At 37.2% G+C, this 26,451-nt stretch overlaps 1 protein-coding gene across 5 annotated transcripts in view; it reads left to right on the forward strand.

Annotated features, from left to right (window-relative positions):
- The window catches only part of TASP1 (taspase 1), a 383,025-nt gene that overhangs the window by 332,532 nt on the left and 24,042 nt on the right, over positions 1-26,451 (forward strand). For 4 of the 5 annotated variants that reach the window (XM_023731437.1, XM_004376460.1, XM_023731431.1 and 1 more), the window contains one exon: positions 20,988-21,061. In XM_023731437.1, the coding sequence (XP_023587205.1) occupies positions 20,988-21,061 (74 nt within the window). Of the gene's footprint in view, positions 1-20,987; positions 21,062-26,451 lie in introns of those variants that run through there. The other variant, XR_002824104.1, reaches the window with a different exon arrangement.

Consider the following 26,451-nt stretch of genomic DNA (forward strand, 5'->3'; position numbering starts at 1 on the left):
GGAAAAGGCATTTTGACAAAGTCCAACATCCATTCATGATAAAAACTCTCAACAAAATAAGAATAGAAGGGAAATTCCTCAATATAATTAGGGCATTTATACAAAGCCAACAGCCAACATCATCGTAAATGGAGAGACTTTGAAAGCATTCCCCTTGAGAATGGGAACTAGATAAGGATGCCCTTTATCACCACTCTTATTTAACATTGTGCTCGAGGTCCTAGCCAGAGCAGTTAGGCTAGAAAAAGAAATAAAGGGCATCCAGATTGGTAGAGAAGAAGTCAAAGTATCTCTATTTGCAGATTATACGATCTTATACACAGAAAACCCCAAAGAATCCACAAGAAAACTACTGGAACTAATAGAAGATTTCAGCAAAGTATCAGGATACCAGATAAACATACAAAAATCAGTTGGATTCTTTTACACCAACAAAGAGAACTTCAAAGGGGAAATCACCAAATCAATAATGTTTACAGTAGCCCCAAAGAAGATAAGATACTTAGGAATAAATCTAACCAGAGACGTAAAAGACCTATACAAAGAAAACTAGAAGACACTACTGCAAGAAAACAAAAGGGACCTGCATAAGTGGAAAAACATACCTTGCTCATGGATAGGAAGACTCAACATTGTGAAAATATTAATTCTACCCAAAGCGATCTACAAATAGAATGTAACCCCGATCCAAATTCCAATGGCATTTTTTAATGAGATCGAGAAACAAATCACCTACTTCATATGGAAAGGGAAGAGGCCCCGGATAAGTAAAGCATTAAAGAAGAAGTGGAACAAAGTGGGAGGCCTCATACCACCTGATTTTAGAATGTATTATACTGCCATAGTAGCCAAAACAGCCTAGTACTGGTACAACAACAGATACATAGACCAATGGAAGAGAATTGAGAATCCAGATGTAAATTCATCCACCTATGAGCAGCTGATATTTGACAAAGGACTAAAGTTCATTAATTGAGGAAAAGACAATCTCTTTAACAAATGGTGATGTCATAACTGGATATCCATCCTCAAAAAACTGAAACAAGACCCATACCTCACACCATGCCTAAAAAGTAACTCAAAATGGATCAAAGACTTAAATATAAAATCAAAAACGATAAAGATCATGGAAGAAAAAATAGGGACAATGCTAGGAGCCCTTATACAAGGCATAAACAGTATACGAACCATAAGTAACAATGCACAAATACCAGAAGAGAAGCTAGATAACTGGGAGGTCCTAAAAATCAAACACTTATGTCATGATAAGACTTCACCAATAGAGTTAAAAGACAAGCTACAGACTGGGAAGAAAATTTTGCCTACAACAAACCCAATCAGAGTCTAATCTCTAAAATCTACTAAATACTGCAAAACCTCAACATTAGAAAGACAAATAACCCACTTTAAAAATGGGCAAAGGATATGAACAGGCACTTCTCCAAAGAAGATATTCAGGCGGCAACGAGACACATGAAGAAGCTCGCGATCGTTAACCATTAGAGAAATGCAAATCAAAACTACAATGAGATACCATCTCACCCCAACAAGGCTAACATTAATCCAAGAAACACCAAATAATAAATGTTGGAGAGGTTGTGAAGAGACTGGAACACTTATACACTGTTGGTGGGAATGTAAAATGGTACAGCCACTTTGGAAATCGATTTGGCGCTTCCTTAAAAAGCTAGAAATAGAAGTACCATACCATCCAGCAATCCCGCTCCTTGGAATATATCCTAGAGAAATAAGAGCCATCACACAAATAGATATATGCGCACCCATGTTCACTGCAACACTGTTCACAATAGAAAAAAGAGGGAAACAACCTAGGTGCCCATCAAAGGATGAATGTATAAACAAATTATGGTATATTCATACAATGGAATACTATGCATCGATAAAGAACAGCAATGAATTCATGAAACTTCTTGTAACATGGAGGAATCTGGTGGGCATTATGCTGAGTGAATTTAGTCACAGAAGGACAAATATAAGACCACTATTATAAGAACTCAAGAAAAGGTTTAAACACAAACAAAAGCATTCTTTGATGGTTACAGAAGTGGGGAGGGAGGGAGAGGGTCATTCAGTAACTAGATAGTAGACAATAATTATCTTAGGTGAAGGGAAGGACAGCACACACTACAGGGGAAATCAGCACAACTGGACTAAATCAAAGCTGGGAAGTTTCCTGAATGCAGCCAAGCACTTAGAGGGACAGAGTAGCAGTGATAGGGGTTTGGGGACCATGCTTTCAGGGGACATCTAGGTCAATTATCATAACAAATTTCATTAAGAAAATGTTCTGCATCCTACTTTGGTGAGTGGTGTCTGGGGTCTTAAAAGCTAGCGAGCAGCCATCTAAGATGCATCAGTTGGTCCCAACCCACCTGTAGTAAAGGAGAATGAAGAACACCAAAGACACAAGGAAATTGTTAGCTCTGGAGACAGAAAGGGCCACATAAACCAGAGACTCCATCTGCCTGAGACCAGAAGAACTAGATGGTGCCCAACTACCACCAATGATCGCCCTGACAGAGAACACAACAGGGAGTCCCTCATGGAGCAGGAGAAAAGTAGGGTACAGAGCTCAAATTCTAGTTAAAAAAAAAAACAGATTTAATGGTCTGACTGAGACTGGAAGAACCCCAGAAGGCATGGCCCCTGGTCTCTCTGTCAACCCAGAACTAAAACAATTCCCGAGGCCAACTCTTCAGACAAAGATTAGACTGGACTATGGGATATAAAAGGATACTTGTGAGGAGTATGCTTCTTAGCCCAAGTAGATACATGAGACTAAATGGGCAGCTCCTGTCCGGAGGTTAGATGAGAATACAGAGAGGGTCAGGAGCCGGTTGAATGGATACGGGAAATTAGGGGTGGAAGGAGGAATGTGCTGTCACAGTACAGGGAGAGCAACTGAGGTCACATAACAATGTATGTATAAATTATTGTATGAGAGACCAACTGGAATTGTAAACTTTCACTTAAAGTACAACAATAAAATAAAATGAACTGTGAAAAATGAAAACAGAGCTTAAAAATTTGGAAAATGCTGTTGGACAGACTAAGGAGATGCATCCTAGAATATTCACCAAGGATTTGACGGTACAATCTTTTGTTAAAGAGATTAAGCCTGCGACTGACATATCTAACCAACTACCACATCAGAAAACCTATCAGCTTAGACTGAAGGTGACAGGCAAAGAACAAAAGAGGAAAGAATGCTGTTTGCCTCTTAGAATTCTACAGGCAGGAAACAAGCCAAAGGAGCTACATCTTTTGTCTTCCAAGAAAAGTAAAGGACCATCCCTGCAGCAGCTAGGAGATCAGCAGAACTGTTGGAAGGAGCACAGGAAGCAGAGCCTTCCTCGGTTTCAAAAGTTGGGACCACAGTATCCTGGATCTCAGAATAGGGCTGCAGCCTTCTAGGTTTCAAAGAGTCGAATCTTTGGACATTCACCAACTCAGTTCTGGAGTGTGGGGCTACTGTTAAGGTATGCCAGGGGATGGGGGATGCCATGTCTAAGGGGCAGAAGAACAGGGCCTTCCAGGGCTGAGGGAGTGGGGTCACAACTTAGATGGACTAGGAGAATGTGGCCACCTAAAGCTGAGAGAGCAGAGTTGCCATCCCAGAGGGCTTGGAAGGTGGAGCTGAAACCCAGGGCCAAGGGTCCTCCACCCAGAATCCAGAGGGCGTGGCCAAGAGTCTGGAGGGCAGGGCCTTTGCCCAAACTGTCTCAGAGAAGACAGGAATATTTTTGAGCCTTGAAAGCTAATGTAATTTGTTGTGCTGGGTTTGGGACTTGCTTGGTGACTGTTATCCCTTCTTTCCCTCCAATTTCTCCTATTTGTAAAGGATATGTGTACCTTGTGCCTGTTCCACCATTGTACTTTGGAAACACATAACTTGTATTCTAGATGTCACAGGTTCACAGGTGAAGAGGAATTTTGCCCCAGGATGGAATACGCCTAAAATCACACCCATATTTCTTATAGGTGATTCAGAAGATAAGATTTTGGATCTGGAGTTGATTTAAGACTTTTGGGATGATGTGATGGGGTGAATGTGTTTTTCATGTGGCAAGAACATGAATTTGGGAGGGCCAAAGGGTAGAATATTATGGATTGAATTATGTCCCCATATGTGTTGTAAATCCTAACATCTATACCTGTGGTTATAATCCCATTTGGGAATGGGTTGCTTTTCTTATGTTAATGAGGCAGGATTAGTGTAGGGTGTATCCTGAGTCAATCTCTTTTGAGATATAAAAGAGATTAAACAAGCAAACAAAGGAGAGAAGTGGTAAGATAGAAGCCTAGACACATGGAGATCGCCAAGGAAACAGGAAGCAGAAACTGAAGAGACAAAGACCTTCCTCCAGATCCGACAAAGAGAGAAAGCCTTCTCCTAGAGCCAGCACTCTGAATTTGGACTTCTAGCTTCCTAAACTGTGAGAAAATAAACTTCTGTTTGTTAAAGCCATCCACTTGTGGTATTTCTGTTACAGCTGCACTAGATAATAACTAAGACAGTGAGTATATAGGTTTGTTTCCCCTTTTTGGCTTTTGTGAATAGTGCTGCAGTGAATATTGTTGTACAAGTATCTGTTTGAGTCTCTTCTTTCTGTCTTTTGGATATTTACCTAGGAGGGGAATTGCTAGGTCATACGATAGTTCTATTTTTAGTTTTTTGAGGAATCAGCACACTGTTTTCCACAAGGGCTGTACCAATTTGTATTCCCATCAGCAATGGATAAGGGTTTCAATTTCCCACACATCCTCACCTACATTTGTTATTGTCCTTTTTTTTAATCTTAGCCATCCTAGTGGGTATTAAATGGTATCTCATTGTGGTTTTGATTTATATCTCTCTGATAGCTTATTACATTGAGTATCTTTGCATGTGTTTGGTGGCCATTTGAATGTGCTTCTAGGTGAAATGTCTATCCAAGCCCTTTGCCCATATTTTGATTATTTGTCTTTTTGTTGTTGTCAAAGTTTTATATATATTTTGGTTATTAGATTCTTATTGGATATATGGTTTCTGAAGATATTATCCCAGTCAGTAGCTTGTCTTTTCACTTTTTTGGTAAAGTCCTTTGATGAATAAAAATTTTTAATTTTTATAAGGTCCCTTATTTTGTCTTTTACTATTTGTGCTTTTGTTATTATAGTAAATATTCCATTGTTAAAAGCTATGCCCAACAGCATTACCCCTGCATTTTCTTCTCAGAATTTTATGATTTTAATTTTCACATTTGGTCTTTAATCCATTTTGAACTGTTTTTGTTTACGGTGTGAGGCATGTATTCTGTTTCATTTTTCTCCATGTGGAAATCCAATTTTCCCAGCACCATTTATTGAAGAGACTTCTTTCTCCATGGAATGGACTTAGTACCCTTATCAAAAGTCAGTTCATCATTGATGTGTGGATCTATTTCTGTACTCAATTCTATTCCATTGGTCTATGTGTTTGTTAAGGAGCCCTCATGGTGGAGTGGTTAAATGCTCACCTGCTAACTGAAAGGTTGGCAGTTTGAACCCACCAGCTACGCAGGGGAAAGGTATGGCAGTCTGCTTCTGTAAAGATTACAGCCTTGGAAACTAAGTGGGCAGTTGCACTCTGTACTGTGTGGTCTCTATGAGTGAGAATCGAGTCGATGATAATGCATTTTTTTTTTTTTTTTATTGCGTCTATTGATAAACAAACTGAAAATCAAACCAAATCTACTGCTGTTGAGTTGGGTCTGACTCATAGCAACCATATAGGACAGAGGAGAAATGCCCATTAGAGTTTCCAAGGAGCAGCTGGTGGATTCAAACTGCCAACATTTTGGTTAGCAGCCGAGCTCTTAACCACTGCACCAGCAGGGCTCCATTGAAAAACAAGGCTCTGGGAATTGACGGAATACCAATTGAGATGTTTCAATGAACGGATGCAGTCCTGGAAGTGCACATTTGTGTATGCCAAGAAATTTGGAAGACTGCAACCTGCCCAACCAACTGGAAGAGATCCATATTTATACCTATTCCAAAGAAAGGTGATCCAATAGAATGTGAAAATTACCAAAAAATATCATTAATATCACATGCAAGTAACATTTTGCCGAAGATCATTCAAAAGCAGTTGCAGTAGTACATCAACAGGGAACTGCCAGAATTTCAAGCCAGATGCAGAAGGGGATGTGTAACAAGGGATATTGTTGCTGATATCAGATGGACCCTGGCTGAAAACAAACAGTATCAGAAAGATGTTTACCTGTTTTTTATCGACTATCCAGCATATTATAGATAACATTGCAAAGAATGGGAATTCCAGAACACTTAATTGTGCTCGTGTGGGACCTGTACATAGACCAAGAAGCAGTTCAAACAGAACAAGGGGATATTGCATGGCTTAAAGTCAAGAAAGGTGTGCATCAGGCTTATATCCTTTCTCCATGCTTGTTCAGTCTGTATGCTGAGCAAATAATCCGAGAAGCTGGACTATACATATGAAAAGGAAGAAAACATCAGGATTGGAGGAAGACTCATTAACAACCTGTGTTATGCAAATGACTCATAGAAGTGAAAGTGAAGAGACTTGAAGCACTTACTGATGAAGATCAAAGACTACAGCCTTTAGTATGGATAACACTTCAACATAAAGAAAACAACAATTCTCACTACTGGACCAATAAGCAACATCTTGATAAATGGAGAAAAGATTGAAGTTGTCAAGGATTTCATTTTACTTGGATCCACAATCAATGCACATGGAAGCTGCAGTCAAGAAATCAAACAATGTATTGCATTGGGCAAATCTGCTGCAAAAGACCTCTTTAAAGTATTAAAAGGCAAAGATGTCCCTTTAAGGACTAAGGTGTGTCTGACCCAAGCTATGGTGTTTTCAATTGCCTGATATGCATGCGAAAGCAGGACAATGAGCAAGGAAGACCAAAGTAGAATTGTCACCTTTGAATTATGGTGTTGGCAAAGAATAATGGATATACCATGGACTGCCAAAAGAACAAATAAATCTGTCTTGGAGGAAGTACAGCCAGAATGTTCCTTAGAAGCAAGGATGGTGAGACTTTGTCTCACATACATTGGACATGTTATCAGGAAGGAGCAGTCCCTAGAGAAGGACATCATGCTTGGTAAAGAAGAGGGTCATCGAAAAAGAGGAAGCCCCTCAATGAGATGGATTGACACAGTGGCTGCAACAATGGGCTCAAGCATAACGATGATTATGAGAATGGTGCAAGACCCAGCAGTGTTTCATTCCATTGTACATAGGGTTGCTATGAGTTGGAACCGACTCGATGGCACGTAACAACAATAACAACAACATTGTTAAACCAGTACTAGTTTTGATTATTGTAGCTGTATAATATGTTTCAGTATAATGAAGTGTGAGTTCTTCTCTTTCAACACTGTTCCTCTCTTTCAACATTACTTTAGCTCTTTGGGTCTTCTTGCCATTCTATGTAAAGTTGAGGATTGGTTTTTCCATTTCTGTAAAGAAAACCAAAAACCAAATCCGTTGCTGTCGAGTCAATTCCAGCCTATAGCGACCCTATAAGGCTGTTGAAATTTTGATCATGATTGCGTTGAATCTATAAATCACTTTGGGTAGTACTAACGTCTTAACATTATTAAGTCTGCCAGTACATGGACACGGAACATCTTTCCATTTAAGTCTTTAGTCTCTTTCAGCGGTGTTTTATAATTTTCATTGTATAAATCTTTCACATCCCTGATTAAATTTGTTCCTAGGTATTTCATTCTCTTAGATGCTACTGTAAGTAGAATTATTTCCCTAATTTCCCTTTCAGATTTCTCATTGCTGGTGTTTAGAAACCCAACTGATTGATTTTTGTTTGTTGACCTTGTACCCTGCAACTTTTCTAAATTCTTCTGTTATCTCTAGAAGCTTTCTTTCATATTCTTTGGGATTTTCTATATATATCATTATGTCATCCTCATTTAGAGATAATTTTACTTCTTTTTTAATCTGGATACCTTTATTGAATTTTTTTTTTTTTTTGAATGGCCACCTTTTGTTAAACCAAGACAAATAGTGGTTTGCTTCTTCACTGTTTTAATTATCATTGAATCATTTGAATATTCTTCCACAGTTAAACAGCAGGGAGTTTGTTTTAAAAATATGAGAGGATGTACCTGGTCCTGCCAATTAAATTCAGAATAATAACCCTTAATATTTTGATGATGAGGCACAGTTATTAAAACTGCTTCATAGATTGTTCCTAGGAAGCAATGTCATAGTTCTTTACTAATTCTGGATTCTTGGCCTTTTGAGTTAATCTTGAAAATTGTAAGGCCTTTCTAAGCTATCCTTTTACTTTTGGTAGTATAGTATAAAAATGTATATTTAAGGATAAGTCACAGAATTATAACTTATACTAAGTAGTTTTTATGACCAAGATAATAATTTGAACCTGATTCTTACTTTTTATCTCAGGAAAATGTCAACTTGTTAAATCTTGCCATTTGTTGAAGTTAACTGCAGACATTGATGTTTGTGAAGTTTATCTACTAAAACCCGGTGAACACAGCTGGTGTCAACTACCAGTTACATGGATTTTTATGTTTACCTCTTTAAAAAATTATATATGTTCAGTGTTTAGTAAGAGAACAAATTCAAACAATAAAGAAGGACAGTAAATGACACATTAAAGTCACCTTAATTCCCCATTCCTAGAATCCCCAGTCTCTGGTTCTGGTTATTCCCATGGGTAACATCCTCACTTTATAGAGTATGCTCATACTTCTATTTCTAGATTAGACGGTAACTTGTGACTCCTTGTTATGAATAACAAAGAACTTAGCCCATATCACCTACCACTTCCATTCCTTCATGATTTTTGTTAGAATTCTACTCTAACTTGAAAGAATTTTATTGCAGTTTTAAATAATACACTATATCTTGATTTATCAACTTTATATAATCTTTGTCAACCATCCCTTCCCCCCTTGACTATGTAAATTAAGGAAAGTTCATGCACTTTTTCCCTTTTTTCTCCCTTCTTCACTTCCAGCCCTTACCTCATCCTCTGTTGACCATGCCATTATTGTCATAGTTAATAACATTTGCATTCTGTCATATAGTCATACTTGTTTTCTATGCTTTGACTAGAGGTTGATTCCAATAACAATAATAATCAGTAGCCAGCATTTACAATATCAAGGCTGTGTAAATATTATTCACTGCAGATCTCAGTAGTAGGAGATTGGACCCATAAAGAAGGGAAGTAAGTGTCTTTCATAACCTTCTGCCTACAAAAGAAGAATATTCCAAACATCAAGGTCAAGTGGATTCTTCTGTCCTCTACCCATCAATTGCTCCATATGAGGCCACAACTTAATTTGCACCATGACTTCTCATTTATTGCTTTTTAAAACTCCATGAAATTCTGTAATTCTATATAAACTTATAACTCCTTAATGCTTATTATAATTTAGTAACCAAGAAAGTTCAGAAGTCTTTCCTGTACATCCAAATAAATCAATTTCAAAAATTAAAAAGAGTACTTAACTACTTTACATTGTTCAGTCACTTTTTTTTGTCCTGTAAGTAGTATAATCAAAGCAATCTCTAACTTCAGGTTTTTCTGTTTACTTTTTTCTTTTTTTAGTCATAAATAGTGTTCCAGTTACACCATAATCAAACCCTATTGCCACTTGATGGAGTTTCAAGGAAGTCATTGCTGACCCTCTCCTCTTGACAAATGCATCATTTATAAGAGCACCAATGGGCTGTTTCAAGGGTAGTATGACTCATTTACAGGGCACTTTTAAGAGTTGTCTTTTGTTTACTGATCTGTGAATACAGTTGGAGAATTTCAAGTATGAGAGAACTTTCAAAGTCATCTTGTATAACCTTGTTTCACCTGCTTTGTCCACAAATTGTTTGATACTCTTCCCTTCAAGAGTTGGAGCTTAATCCCCCTCCTCTTGAATATGGTCAGGCTAAAATGAAGGAGAAGTGACAGTGTGACTTCCAAGGCTTGGTAAAAAAAATGAATTGCAGTTTCCTTCTTGCTCTCTCTGTTGGATTACTTGCTCTGGGGGAGATCAGCTGCCATGTTGTGAGGACACTCAAGGAACCCTATGGAGAGGCCCATGGCAAGAACCTGTGACTTCCTGCCAACATCCCGAGAGGAACTGAGCCCTTCTGCCAATAGCCTCAGAGATGTGAGTGAGCCTTCAGATGACTGACGCCCTAGGCAACATCTTGGCTGAAATCTTATGAGTTACCCTGAGCAGGAACCATCCAGCTAAGCCACTTCCAAATTCCTGACCCACAGAAACGATAAGATAGCATTTATTGTTTTTTAAACCATTACGTTTTGGGGTAATTTACTGTTCGGCTGGAACCCTGGTGGTGCAGTGGTTAAGAATTTGGCTACTAACCAAAAGATCAGCAGTTTGAATCCACCAGCTGCCCTTTGGAAACCTATGGGGAAGTTCTGCTCTGTCCCATAGGGTCACTATGAGCCATAGTTGACTCGATGGCAATGAATTACTATTTGGCTGCAGGTTACTAATAAATCTTTTAAACCCTCTCACTTTCAAATGGCCCTCTAGTTTAGCTAAAGAACTACAATGACAAATCAAGGCATTCTTTTTGCTTATTTGAGCAGCACTGACTGTCAGACTTCAGTTTCCATCAGTGGATTCTGCTTCTCTTCTTTGGTATTCTTTGGGACAAGTCTGATCAGTGCCCTCCAACATTGGATGCATGGGGTCAAGAACCGGGAGGTCAGGAGAGAAGAAGAATGCCCCAAAGCAGAAAGGGCAAGAATGGGAACCCGACCTAATCGTGGCCTTGGAGGGATTAGTGGTCAGAACAAAAAACCCATTGCCATCGCGTCGATTACAACCACATAAATATATGTTATTAGTTTTTTTATATGTGTAAGCTAAATATTGAATAACTTGTTATCAATGTTAAAGTAAAAACAAACATGTTTCTCTTACTAACACTCCCATACTCCCTACTTTTAATTTTTCATTGAGGCACACGTGCACACACCCCTATCTCTACCTCAATTCTCTACAGGATAAAGAGTAAACTACCTAACTTGATGAGAAAGACCGTATCCTGATCTTACCCCAGAGCATGCTTTCAATGTTATTTCCGACTAGTCCTTCCTTTGTTCCACTCATTTCCAAACACTCCAAATGCCAGCCGCTCCAAATGGCTTGGTCTTCCTCAAAAGGGTCATGTGTTTTTTATCCCCCAATAACTTGCATGTGCTGTTACCTACACTTGATACGCCCTGAGCACATTACATTTTTTCTTTAAGACCTAAGTCAAATGTGAATCTTCTTGGAATCCTTTGGGAGCCTTCCAATCCACTGTTGCCCCTCCCACAAGTGATTTGCTCTTTTCCTTGTGCTCTGTTACACCATGCAATTGATATCTCTTGTAACAGTTGCCATGACACATCCTTGTCATTTGTTAAAGTGTCTGTGCTCCTTCTAGACCAATACTTCTTTTTTTCTGAACCCAGTCCTTGAGAGGAATAGATCACAGGTTTTTGAGCCCCAGTGGCTCACATAAGGGGTATACTGGTTTGAAATGCCTTTCCAATCTTTACAAGATCCCACTGCCTCAGAATCACACCACCAAATTTTGGGCTGATGGCAGAACTGTGTCCTATCCCAGTAATTGTTAGATGAATGAATTAAGTGCCAAATGAAATTTCCTTCTTGGTTATCTAGCAGAAATTTAGAGAGAAGTTGACCACTCTTCCAGAAAAATGAAATGCCACATAAAATATCCTTATATGCTCTTAGGAAAGAAACAATATGGATTGGAAATATTAGATAATGATGAGTGTCCAGAAACAAGAAGATTTTGAGACAGTTTAAAAAGATCATAGAAGATAGCTTCTGCAAACAGCCTTGTAAAAGGACAGTTGGACGTAAACATGTTTACAACACCCATCCTGCTACCTCCTGCTCCCCAGATTATGGAATGCTACCAGTTGCTGCTTCAACATGAAGCAAATGCTTGTCCCTGTAATAAAACAGCTGAAAAGAATTAATTTTCTCTCTGCTTTTAAGGAAAAAAGCAATATATTTTTTACGTGCTAAAGTACAATTACATGGGCGTTCTAGGCCTCTCAGAAGTGCTTTATTGGAGCTGCAGTACATAGTATGGTTCATTAATGTGTAAACAAAAGCACATCAAGCTTTCCAGTGGAAAGATGAGTTCTTTTTCATTTTAAGTTTGTTATTAGATACATGTAGTTAAAATATATGCAAATATGTGGCATAAATAGCCAATTTCAACTATATTCCTGTTTCCTGTCCCACTGTGCTGATGGAAGTCTCATAGACTCTGTGAAGTTCTAGGTGTTCCTGCCTTGGAGTGGTTAGTGGGAAGCAGTGTGCATGAGGCTTAATGAGAAACAGACTCCATATATTTAAGGAAAGTCTCAAGCAATCCAGGGTAGGAGGCATAGGGGCATAGGTGCTCTTAGGGGTAAAAAGGCTGTGTATTTGGCGGGTAGCCTTTGTGCCAAGCCAGTGTTGGAGTCTTTCATACGAAATGCATTTTAAGCCACAGTCTAGCCAGAGCCTGATCATCTGATGGGCACACATGGTAATTGTTACCTTCCCATAAGTCAGCCCCACCCTCCTCAGAGAATAACTTCAGGTTCTTTCCTATCCAAGAATATGTTCATGATGCTGATAGTTAAGTTTTGTATATGATACTGTTCCCAATTTTCTAGCTACCCCTACCCCCTTTTCCTCTTTCATTATAAAATGTTTCATGTATTTTTAATAGAAGAAGGTAATGATTTGTAAGTTATAAAGAATAGTAATAAAATCAACACCTGTGGACCCACCACCTGGCTTAAGAAATCACCCATTACCCATATCTTTGAAGCCCCCACGTGGGCCTCTCTGATCTTACCGCCCTGCTTTTCCCCATCTTTTATTTCATGTTTACCCCTTGCTTTTTCTTAGTTATTTTCACATTTGTCTGCATCTCTAAATGATACATATTGCTTAGTATTACTTCATTTTGGGCTTGATATAAATGGTATCATACTTATGATTTCTTCTGTGAGATGTTTTGCAGTTTCTTATGCAATTACCTGAAAGGATAATGAGTCCCTTTATCGTTTTAGGCTTAGCCCTATCAAATGAAATTGTTTTGCCATTGCCAATTAGAACTTGAATGTGGTGATCCCCCACCACACTTCTCAAAACAGGCAAAGTTCTTTATCAGGCAATTTTTTTGTTGTTGTTGCTATTATCAAAACATGCTGTGGTTAAAAAATAAAAAATGTTAGATTCAGTTGCTGCTTCCTGGAACATTATAAAGATAAGAGGTCGTTCTACTGTAAGTTAAAATTCCAAGCCACCTTTTGGTTTTACTGGCATTACAAATTTGGCAGGCACATATAAACACATGCACTTCAAAGGAGCTTTATTCTTGGGGCACCAGCCGCACCGCTTATTTCCATTGCATGGCACATGCCACTGTCAGCACTTATGACAAGGCATTTCTGCCTGAGCTCACAGGAGCATCAAAATAACTGTCCAAGAAAAGGCAAGTTAGCTTTTAGGCTGGTAGTGAGAAAAGAGGTACTTATGGAAGTTTGTCAGATGTTAATGTTTGTCTTAAAAATGGAATTAAAATCCTTGTTCTATAAGCAGGGCCACTGTCAGTCATGGTTGGAAGCTTATGTCTTTAGTGCCTCAGCAATGCTTTGGAATTGTGACATTCTTACTATAGTATTAATAGATAGGCTGGCATTTCAATCAGTTGGAAACAAGCAAATTAAGTAACTTCTTAGATGCAAAGTGAATAAGGAAGACATGATATTTAAACTTCAACAACTGAATTGCGTTAATCTGTTGAGGCTAGTACTCTGAGATTTAAATTTTTTAGAAGTAGTTTTTGTTTTAAAAACACAAAGATGTTGATTACAAGTAGCTATAATATGCTGCTTTATTGACCTTATAACAGAACTTTTCTTCCCTTAAATATCACTAATAACATACTTTTTAAAAATTGAAAATAGCTTTCCATCTGTAATTTTCTTCTCCACCATAACAAGTATAGTTCTAGCTGTACTCAAACCAAGTAGTTGTTTTTTTTTTTTGTTTTTTGTTTTTGTTGCCACAAAGTTTTCCATCTGAAATATAGAGTATAAAGATTTATGCACAGGATAATTCTGGGAATGTGTAATTCTTATTGCTGTGGTTCTTCTGAAGCTCCAAGTTTTATAGAGCTCACCCTAGCATGAAGTGAAGCCTCAGTAAATATTTGTTGAATGAATGAAATCATGGCTTAAGAAAACTTGTTTCACTGAATGGTTTTCTGTTCAGCAGAGAACTTCCAAGCCCCAGACAGTGGCCCCCTATTTCAGGCAGTTTCCAATACAAGAAACTGATAAAGCAGGAAGAGAATTTGAATGTCTTTCAATACTCTCATTATATGAGAGTATTTGACCCACATCTCTCACTTCCATTTGAGACAGTATCCTTCTTTAGTCTTGAACAAATTTGAATGAGCCTTGGAAAGAGGGAATAATTCTTTTCTTGGCTCTGTGTAACTCGGATTCTGTGGAGCTCCATCCCCATTCCTCTCAAAACAGTTCATTGGTGCAAGTGTTTCAGGGAAGCAAGCCAACCCAAAGTTGCTTCATGGCCATAACGGGACATGCGTTGTATGAGTCTTACGGATTCCATGTGAGGACAGCAAAGCATCCTTGTATATTTACTTTTTTATGAAGATGAACCCCCTACTGGGTTGTAAAGAACCTAACAATCAAGTAGGAAAAACATTTACAGAAATAAAAGAAGGCTGTTATATATATAGGTCCTCGTTCTTCCCATTGAAAAAATGAATTTATCTTTATTCAGTAAGGAGTAACTTAAACACTGTGCAGAATATTCTGGGGTATGCCATTCAACCTAAGGCTAAGGCACGGCAGCGGACTTGGCAACTGCCCAGCTCAAGACGGTTCTGATTTTAGAGTTCTGTTTTCCTTGCAAGAAGTTCTGGGATGTAAAGCCAAGCAGCATGGTTTTAAATGGGCGAGGGAGCCATGGCAGCTACAGGTTGTTAACAATTGGAGGACAACGTTAAAAAGAAAAAAGAAAAGCAGGTGACTGAGGGCTTATCTCTGGTCAGATAGAGAAAACCTGGATAAGAAAAACTTGCCGTAACCCTGTAAGGAAATTTGTTTTGTTTGACTTAATTTAAACAGGATGATATGTGGATACTCTTGAAAGAGAAAGAGGCACCCTGGTGGAAGTGTCCTGCAAGGGGCAGTCATACCTCTAATGTCAACTGAAGAAGGTAGTGATTTAAATGCCACTAGAAGGCGAAGCCTTGCATTGGCCTAAGGGATGTCCTACGTAGCAGAGCACCACCAAGACTGCAGTAGAATGGCTGTTGGGCATGACATGTGTTGGTGAATCATTTGTTCCAAAGCATTGAATACAACTTCCCAGTTTGCAAAAAGGCTGGCCTCTAAGATGATTTAGAAATCCATTCTGAGTGCCCCTGTGATGTGATGAACCTGTCGTTCCTGAGAAGGACATGTGCAACACGGCCCCACCTAACCCAGGAGCCCTGAAACAGGAGCAGCAGTATTGAGCCTTTTCTCATATCATGTTTGTATGACATGATGTATTGTGAAGTCAGTTGGTAGAAAAGAGTTCTGCCGAATCCCTCTCCATCTATCACATATTAAACCCACTCAGGGACTAACTTTAGCATGGTTTTGGGTGTTGTTAGTATTTCCTGATGGGATCTTTACTTGGTCTGGGAATTTTGGGTAGCCTCATAAATTCTTGGGCGTTGGCCTTCTAAAAAACAGAAGTTTTTTAAATGAGATTGTAAACAGTCACCAAAAAAATCAAAACCAAAACCAAACCCTTGCGGTCGAGTCAATTCCAACTCACAGCAACCCTATAGGACAGAGTAGAACTGCCCCATAAGGTTTCCAAGGAACAGCTGGTAGATTTGAACTGCTAACCTTTTGGTTAGCAGCTGAGCTCTACTAAAGGTCATGTTTTAGCTAGTTATGAGACATGGAACAATTTGAAAGCACTAGATCAGTTTTACACAACAAAGCATTCTTCATGATGAACGATTAAAAATGTATAGTAACTCAGAATGTCATAAGCTAAATAGGGAAGAAATTAATTTTTCACAGATAGTGCCAAATGATAATTGAAATTTGTAGGGGCGTTTTAAAAAAATAGAAAATAAATGAAAACAAGACAAAATTAAGACGTTTCATAAGGGATATTGTGGTGAAAAATAGGGTGCCCTCTACTCAGTAGCAACTGCTATTGTCAGTTTCTCGGCTGTTCTTCCAGAGAGATCCTATGTATTTGCAAATATGGTCTCCTTTTTTTTTTTCTTTCACAAAAATGGTAGTGCCATTCTTTATACATCATTCTCCACCTTGCTTTTTATTTTTAAACTAACAATATATCTTGTAGATTAGTAGTATTTGAAACTGCAACATGCCACATTAATGAGTTCTAAAATAATTTAATAAATCACAAGCAGAATCTTTTAATTGTACTGGATAGAACAGAATAAAACTGAGTAGAATAGATCAATAGATTGCAAGTAAAAGGATAAATATTATTTTGTGAAATTTTAGTCATAAATAAAGGTGTACACTAAGTGCCCATGTTTTTTGTTTTGTTTTAGTTTTTTTTGCTATGGTGTGTGATCAGAGAATCTGAAAATCAGTGTAGATGGTTCCATATCCCCCATGTAGAACTTCCTTCTTTCTTTGTAATTGCTGCATAGTATTTTGTTGCATATAGTACCGTGGTTATTTATCTATACTTTTACCTATAACTATACCTCTGCCTTTATCTGTAACTTTACCTATAAAGGTGTAGTTTTTTATTTATACCTTTAAAATAAGCAATTAAGCTGTTTCCACCCCCTTGTTAAATAAAACAAGGCTTTAATGAATATCTTTGTAATTATATTACTTCATACATATAAGGCATATCTGTAGACTAAATACCTAGATGTGAAATTAGTAGGTTAAAGGGTATGTCATTTTGATAAATGTTTTGAAATGATCATTCTCTTACCATCATTATATGAGAGTATTCTTTTTTCCACCCCCAGCTAACACAGGGTTGCTTCAAACTTTTTGCTATCCAGTAACCTGATGGGTGAAGAATAGTATCTTATGGTTTTAATTGGCATTTCTTTTAGTATGAATAATGTAGAATATATTCTCATGTTTTAGAGCCATTAATATTCCCTTTTGTTCATATCCTTTTACTTTCTCTTCAGATATTTGTCTTTTTTCTTATTATTTGTAGCAGCTCTTTGTATATGAAGAAAATTAGCTCTTTGTCTATGATATAAATTGCAGATATTTTCTTCAATTTATCATTTGTCTCGTCTTTTTTTCCCTCCTCTTGGCAAAAGAAAAAAATATAAACATTTCTTAATGTAGTCAAATGTATTGATTTTGTCCTTTATGGCCTCTTGATTTTGTCATAGTTTAAAAAGCTTTCCTTAGGAGGTTATTTAAATGTTTTAGATGAGTTGTTCCTTTGGTGTTTGTGAAGAATTTAATTCTCTGAACACATAGCACTAATTATAAATGCCTCTTGTCTACTGTGAGTAAATTTCAGAGTAAGAGAATAATTGGAAGATCACAGAGTTTTGAGTACAACAGTCCAGTTTGAATTCCAGTTCATGCACTTACTAAAATGACCTAAGTCATGTTCCTAACTAACCTTCGCTGAACCTCAGGTTTCCCATCCAGTCTTTGCCAAGCTACACTATGAAAGTCAGTATCTTGCACATGGTAGATTCTCAATGTTAGTTCCTCCCTCTCCTGCTTCCTTGAAGTCCTCCACCAGGAAATAATTCGTTAATTTAACTTGAGTAATGACATGCTCTGAAAGTAATAAAATAGAATTTCTTTTCAAAAGCATTCTATAACTTTAAACTGTAGACAATTCCTGCTGAGTTTCTGAAGGTAGCCTGAACTAGTAACTAATCACTATATACTCGTTTGAATTCTCGGTATTAAAAGCAATGTGTTAGTACAGGTCAGTCTCATTTTCTTCATGTAATAGGTGTTTGTGAAAATGGTGTAAACTGAATTTCTGGACATTGAGTTACTTTATGAATTTCTAAACTCTGTATCTAGAAACTTTATTGAAAACCATTCAATATAAAAACATTTAATGGAGTCAGTCAATGCACCCTAATTTATCCTGTTTTGTAAATCTAGATTTTTTTATATATTACATTTCCTGAAAGCAGGTTACATTTGTAGAGAGAATAATACATTTTAAAATTATCAAAATTGTATTTCTTTTAGAAAAAATAGATTGCAGTGTGTTTTTATCCTTCACTTTCAGGATTATATCAACTATATTTTCATTTATTTTTCTTTGTTAATTCATTAGCAATTGCCATCTTAAAATTTGGGGCATAAGGAGAAATCACAATTTTAGAAACGCCTCAACTTTACATTTGAATGCAATTGCATTCGTCACTACTCTTGCTACGGAAAGTCAGTTAGACGTCCGGGCCTTTGCCCTATGGAGCAGTTGAGAATATGCTAGACCTGCTCTGGACTTCAAGATTTTTGAAGTGTAAAGCAGATGTGTGTGGAAGAAAAAGCATCTGGTGAAGACAGCTTGCTTCATTGCGTGATGCTGTTTTCCTGCGCTCAGAGCGTCTGTTGAGCAGGTTGGCAGGTTTGATAATTAATTAATGATGAGAGAATGAGCCATGTATCTGAGGAACTCAGTTTTGCCCCTTACTGCTTCTTTCTTCCCCACATGTCTGGCAAAGCCTTCAGAGTTAGGATTACTGATCCACGGTTGTGTCTCAACTCAAACACTTGTCTTCAGGCTTAATGAGCTTGGAGATAGAAACAGATGGATGGCCTAGCATACAGAGGATTTAGTGTTGAGCAATACAATTTGATTATGAGGGACTTTTGAAATCTTTGCTGGAGAAGTGCATAGAGACATAAAAAAAAAAAAAATTAAAAGCCCAGAGTTTTAAAAGTATGTGCTTGAAGTGACAAGAATTTTATGTGTATCTCTCTATATTTGTGAATTTTTCTTTTTGTAATTTTTTATTTAGATATAATTTCAAACTTACAGAAAAGTTGAAAGAAGAATAGAACAGACTCCTGTTATACCTTTACCCAGATCCACCCATTGTTTTCATATCCCCCTGCCTTTCTCCATACACACACACACACATACACACAATTTTTTTCTGAACTATTTCAGAGCCAGTTGAAGATAGTGGGCTTATTTACTCCTTAATACTCCACTGTGTATTTCTTAAGAGCAAGGACATTCTTTTAAATAATCACAGCACAGTTTTCCAAATAATAAAATTTAACTTTTACAACATTATTATTTAATCCATAGTCCATTTTCAGACTCTGCCAATTGTCTCAATAATGTCTCTTATAATATGTCCCCCCTCCCCCGCAGTCCAGGATTCAATCCAGCATTATATATTCATTTAGTTGACATGTCTTCTTTATCTCCTTTAAATACGAACAATTTCTCAGCTTTCTTTGTGTTTCTTGACCTTGACATTTTTGAGAGTTTAAGCCAGTTATTTAGCAGAGTAATCCTATATTGGATTTGGTTGTTTTCTCATTCAGTTTGAGTTTTGCATTTTTGACTGGAATACAACAGAAGTGGTGTGTCTCAGGTCTTATCAGGAGGCACCTGGTGTTGATTTGTTGCTTAATTGGCGATGTTAGCTTAGATCATTTGGTTAAGGTGGAGTCCATCAGCAGGGGCAGATGGCCCAGTAAGCAAGGTAAGCACAGGCTTACTTGTGCTTAGTTACTAATCTGTAGTGAACAATTTCACATGGATTTCACTTTGATGTGGCGTGGTGAAACCCATGTGAAATTGTTTACTACAGGTTAGTAAGCACAAGTAGGCCCGTGCTTACCTTGCTTATTGAATAACCCACCCCACCCATCAGTTTTCTCCGCAATGAACTTACATTTTCCCCTTTATGTTTAATAAAAACTTTGTGGAGGAATACTTTGAGCCTGTTCCTCTTCGTATTTTCTCCCACTGGTTTTAGTAACCACTGATGATTTTTTAACTATATCACTTCTTTTATGTTTGTTAGTTGGCATTCTGCTGTAAGGAAGAGCTTTCTCTCCCATTTATTTATTAATTTATTTGTTTACATCGATATGGACACATGTGTTCTTATTTTGTTCAGTGTTTATAATTTATTACTATCACTATTTATTTTGATACTCAGATTAACACAGATTTGGCCAGTGAGAGCCCCTTCTGCTGACCCCCATGTCCTTTTCATAAGACCCCATCATTCTTTGAGCTCTTTTTTACCATAGGGTCACCATGAGTCAGAATCAACTCGACAGCAGTGGGGTTTGGATTTTTACTTTCTGACACAACAAGGTGTTTCAGACTCATTTTGTATTTTTCTCTGCCCCAGTCCCGGAATCTCCAAGGAAACCTGGTTCCTTTTCATGAAGAATAGTATTTAGAAACCAAGACCTAGGGTGTGTGTGTGTGTGTGTGTGTGTGTGTGTGTGTGTGCGTGTGTGTGTGTGTGTGTGTGTGTGTGTGTGTGTGTGTGTTTTTTAAAGGAAACTATGCTATGGAATCTTACATTTACTAAATCATTGTGTCCTGTGTGTGTGAACGTATGTGTGTGTTTTATGTTACAAGTTTCAAACAGAAGGGCATTTATTTTACATGTAATGATCATAAGTTTTGACAAGAAAGAAATATATTTTTCATTTCACAGTAAATGGCATTGTAAGTTTTGAGTACTAAATCATCTTGACATTTATGAAGGAGCAAATGGAAAGTGGAGAAATGAGTGTGTTAAATATAAAGCTATCTTTAACTGTTCTATTAAAAAGCAAAGATTTATTTTCCATCTGTGATCTGAATGTGCCTATTTGTGTTCTCTTCCATGGCAGTGGAATTTCTGTGGAGCCACACGACGGAGAGCATGTGTGTTGGATATATGTCAGCACAGGATGGGAAAGCTAAGGTAAGGTGGGGGTGGGGGCCGCGTCAGAACCTGAAAACCTTGTAGCCATTGCGTAAAACTCCAGCCAGCTAAGTTGATACAAATGAATTTTTCCCAGTCTCTGCTGGGCAGTAGCTCTACAATAGTTAGAGAATTGATTAATAGTTAAAGATCTGAAAGAAAAACAGCAGATCATTTTGCTTTTGACAGGGGAGAAGAGGAATTAGGAAAAACCTTTTTAAATTTTCTTTTTTTAAATCTTGCTACTCTTCACCTCTTATGAAGAATTGGAAAAAGAAAAAATGAGATTGGGAGGAGAAAGTGGGAGTGAAACTGATGAGCTGTCAGGAATGGGTGGTTTTACAAGGGGTGCTGGAAGAGCTAAAGGAAACCAAGACAAAGTAAGCTTAGCCCTGGACCTCATCCCTGCGTGTGCGAGGGCAAAGGGGCCGACGTGTGCATGTATGACCTGGCTCAGGCTCCAGTGTGTTCTAGCATGCCCCAGCATGGGGTCCTCCTGGGTAGAGTCAAAGGTCCATGCCTCTGTGTGCCATGTGCCTGTGCTGCACATCCCTTCACAACAGTCACATCGATGTCCACACATCACCTCTTGAGTTTCCCGGCTTCCCTGGACTCATGATAGTTGAACCTGGGACTAAAAACATAATTTGTAGATGTTGCTTTATATTGGCCTCTTGTTCTTGTTCGTGAAAGTTTTAGAAACAACTGTGGCATATGATGTTTACTTGGCATTAAAATGCCTCAGGTGCAAAGCTATGAGGTTGGGCAACCTCTTTTTTAAAGGACACAGTTTATTTTGAACATTTGGAAATATCATATTAGAAAGTAAGGAAACTTCTGATATAAATTGAATCATTAACAAATAAAGTATATATATAATGAAGAATAATTTGTTTCTTATCTGTCATATTGACACCCACCCAGACCAACCTGTATATATTATCCAGCAAGTCAATAGCTTCACAGGGCTCCTGTGAGTACATTAGTATAAGAGCATTTCTTCAGACAAAGATTGGCTTATACTTGTGAAAATAATACTGACATTCCCCTGCCCTCTTTTGTCTCACTCTCACTTAATACAATATTTATATTGTATTAGCAGATCTATTTCATAAGAGAATGAATAAAGATTGCTTTGTTTCATAGTGTTTAGAGAAGGGAATTATAATTGTCCATTTTAAAGGTGATTTAAGGGTTTAAAGCAGTACTGTCTAATAGAACTTTCTGTAACGGTGGAAATATTTTGTCTCTGTGTCGTCTAATTAGAGTAGCCACTAGCCAAACGTGCCTATTGAGCACTTGAAATTTGGCTAATATGACTGAGGAACTGAATTTTAAAGTTTACGTAATTTAAATCTAAATAACTGTGTGTGTGTAGTGGCTACTGTATTGAACAGCACAGGTTAAAGAATGAGTGGAAAATGGCTATTCGAATAAGTATTTTCAGAACTTTCTTTTTATCTCAATGACAAAAATGGTTCCCAAGTATAAAATAAGACTGATAAGCCATAAGAATCCTTACAGCTGATTTTCTGGACATTTAAGTTTCTCTTACCCCTTATGTGTTGATTCTGAGGTAAATTTTCCTTTTAACAAAAGAAAATGTATGAGGTAGACTTCAGCACTGAAGCTGGTCTGGTTGGGTATGTTCCCTTGTGCGGAAATGTTCTTGTTATCCCTGCTGGTGGCCTGTGGAAGACACCTTACTACTTAACATGAAATATGGGTAGTAAAGAAAGCAGAGAGTCCTGTATTGAGCCCAGTGATGTTTGGCCTCCAGTTGTATCACTTGACATCTGGTAGACATGGTTTTCATATTGCTGGTAAATTCTCCAGCTGGTAGTCTTGATTGGGCCAACAGATACAGCTGCTCCTCTGCCTCACTTGTAAATTACTATTTTGACCTTCCTTGCAGGGTGTTAATCCTGCTCTCTCTCTTCTTTCTTTGAGCCTATGACTACAAATGCTTTCCAGAAAATGAAAAAGCAAAAAAACACTAATGCTTTTTGGCTGCTAACTTCTACTGATCAAAAAAAAATCATCTCTTCTGTCATAAAGGCTGGAATTTTATTGTATTGCAAGTAACACAAAGTTATAGATGAGAAGCTGGGCTTAAAAGAGAATGGGGGCTATAGTAAATTTCTAATTTTTTTTTTTTTTATGAGTAGTAAGCCTTTCGCCTGCCACCCCAGTACCCTGGCTTCTATGAAAGAAATATTGAAGTAGTGGCACGCTCGTTCAGCATGATTACTGGTTTGTGAAACATGGTCTCACATAATGTTGAGAGCCCTAGTAGCGAAATGAATAAGGAGGCATCTTAAAAATAAATAAATAAATAACTCTTTAAAAACTTTTTAGAAATGATTTTTTTTTTAAGTTTTAGAAAATGTTTGCCTCATTTTCAAAAAATTGCCTTCTTTCTTTATGTAACAAAGTTAGAAACTAAAGGCACTTGGCCATTTGAACATTTTATACAAACTAACTGTAGATTAATCTCAAACTCATAGCACTTAGAAAAGGCCAGATAATAATATCATTGTAACCAGGATCCACATATAATTTAAATAAATGGAGCTAGAGTCTTTTATATGTTTCTTTCTCTCTTTCTCCCCCACCTCTCTTTTTTTTCTTAAAGAACTTTTTATCATTTAAGTTAATCTAATTATATCATTTACTTTAATTTCTAAACCCCTTCTGTGGCATAAATTGAAGTTTTCTTTTTACAGAAACAAAATTAGAACATTAGATATCATATTTAAAAACCAGATTGCCCATATCCTACACAAATAGCAGATAGCTAATGAACAGTTTTTAATGAACATCCAGTGTATATGAACTACTGTACTAAAAACACATGTTAAAATTGGCATGGACTTGTCCACATGTAATCAGTGAAACCTAGGCTTCTTTTTAGAGGTCACTTTTTATGACAGTAGTGAAATACTTTTATAAAAATTCATCCTTGAGAAGGAGCAGGGTATTTTATAATCTTAGCGTCGCCCCACCGATTTATTAGTTGCGAGGCAAAAATTGTAACTGTAAAATGGAGAAACTGGTCAGCATCTTGACCATGTCATCAAAATTAATGTCACCAGTGAGGGGCAGGTGGACATCATGTGCCTGTGGATGCGATAGTCTGAGAAGGACACAGCATCACTGTTGTAGTAGTCCATCTGGAAGTGCATAACCTGAATCTAATCAGGAGGAAACATCAGATAAGTCTAAAATAAGGAACATTCTATGAAGAAAGAAAAAAGGGACTATATTTTTCAAAAATGTCAATGTCATAGAAGACAGAGGCTATAGAATGTTCCAGATTTAATGAGACTAAATAGACATGACAACTGAATGCAATGCCTGATCCTAGAAATACCTCCTATAGGGGAGGGAAGAATGCTATAAATGCATTACTAGGTCAATTTACAAAACTGGAATATGGATTGTAAAAAAGTATTGTATCATTGTTAAATTTATTAAAGTTGATAATCTTACTGTGCTTATGTAAGGGAGTATCTTTATTATATATTAGGGACTACACACTGAAGTATCTCGGGTTAAAGAACCATAATATATACAATATATTCTCAATGATTCAGGAAAAAATAATGTATGGGTAGGTAGTTCAATAGCAAATGGAACGAAATGTTACTAGGTGAATCTGGGTAAAGGCTGTATGGATGTTCTTGAGCTACTCTATAAGTTTGAAATCGTTTTCAAATAAAAAGTTTCCTATTTTGAAAAGAATACTAAAAGTCCATTCAATGCAGAAAGAATAGTCTCTTTAATAAATGGTGCTGGAACAGCTAGATTTCTACTAGTTTTCTTTATATGCAAAAATATAAAGCTGGACCCATACCTAACACCATATATGAAAATCAACTCAAGGTAGATCAAAGACCTAAATGTCAGAATTAAAACAATGAACTCTTAGACGAAAGCATAGGGGTAATGCTTCAGAACTTAGTATTTAACAGTGGATTCTTAGATATGACATGAAAAGCACAACCAGCAAATGACAAGATAAATGAGACTTCATCGGAATTAAAAATTTAGTTCATCAAAGGACTTTATCAACAAAGTGAAGAGACAACCTGCAGATTGGGGAAAAAAATTTTGAGAATTATGTATCTGATAAGGGTTTAATATCCAGAATTAATAAAGGAATCCTACATCTTAACAACACAAAGACAAACAGCCCATTCAAAGAATGGGCAAAAGACTTGAATAGACATTTCACCAGAGAAGAAATACAAATGGCCAGCAAGCACATGAAAAGATGCTTTAAGTTATTGGTCATTAGGAGGATGCAAATCAAAATCACAATGAGGTGTCACTTCATGCCCACTAAGGTGTCTATGATAAAAAAAAAGAAAAATGAAAACAACAAGTGTTGGTGAAGATGGGGAGGAATTGGAACCCTCATCCATTGCTGATGGGACTATAAGATGGTATAGCCATTGTGGAAAACATTTTGCAGGTTCCTCAAAAAGTTAAGCATAGAATATCATAAAATGCAACAATTCTACTCCTAGGTATATACCCAAAAGAACTGAAAGAAGGAATGCATATAGATACTTGTATACCTGTGTTTGTTGCAGCTCTGTTCACAATAGCCCAAAGATGGAAACAACCTAAATGTCCATCAATTAGTGAACGGATAAACAAAATGTGGTACATACATACAATGGAATATTACTCTGCCATAAAGATAAATGAAGTCCTGATAACATGCTACAACAAGGATGAATCTTGAAAACATTATGCTAAGTGAAATGAGTCACAGAAGAGCAAATATTGTATGATCCTACTTATATGAAATAGCTAGAATAGGCAAATGTATAGAGATGAAAGTTTATTGGTGGTTACCAGGGGTGGGAAGGAAGAGGAAGAAGGAAGTTATTGCTTAAGTGGCACTGAGCTTGTTCAGGGTAGTAGAAAAATATGGAAATGGATAGTGGTGATGGTTGCCAACATGATGAATGTAATTAATGTAACTAAATTGTACATGTAAAAAAGGTTGAAATGGCAAATAGTTTATTATATATGTACTTACCAAAACAGACACAAAAAAAATTTCCCAAAAAAATCAGCATCAGATATTATGGGTTTATACAAGTCTGCGCTGAAAGAATGAATATATTCTCCCAAACTATTGCTTTTTCCATTTTGAGTTCCCAACTAGATTGACTAAAAGATATTCAGATGATAACACATCTCTTAAAAATGTTTGCAAAAGTCTGTCTGTAGTAGTGAATCTATTGTTTTCTAGTTACATGCCGGATCTAAGAGAGATTAAGCTTTTTTGGTTATCAAGGTGCTGTCAAGTGATGCCAAAGACATCAATTAGGAAGTCTTTTAGAATATTACACAGCTTTTTGTTTTCATTTTTT

Source organism: Trichechus manatus, unplaced genomic scaffold (genome assembly GCF_000243295.1).
Source record: "Trichechus manatus latirostris isolate Lorelei unplaced genomic scaffold, TriManLat1.0 scaffold00042, whole genome shotgun sequence".
Classification (NCBI taxonomy): domain Eukaryota; kingdom Metazoa; phylum Chordata; class Mammalia; order Sirenia; family Trichechidae; genus Trichechus; species Trichechus manatus.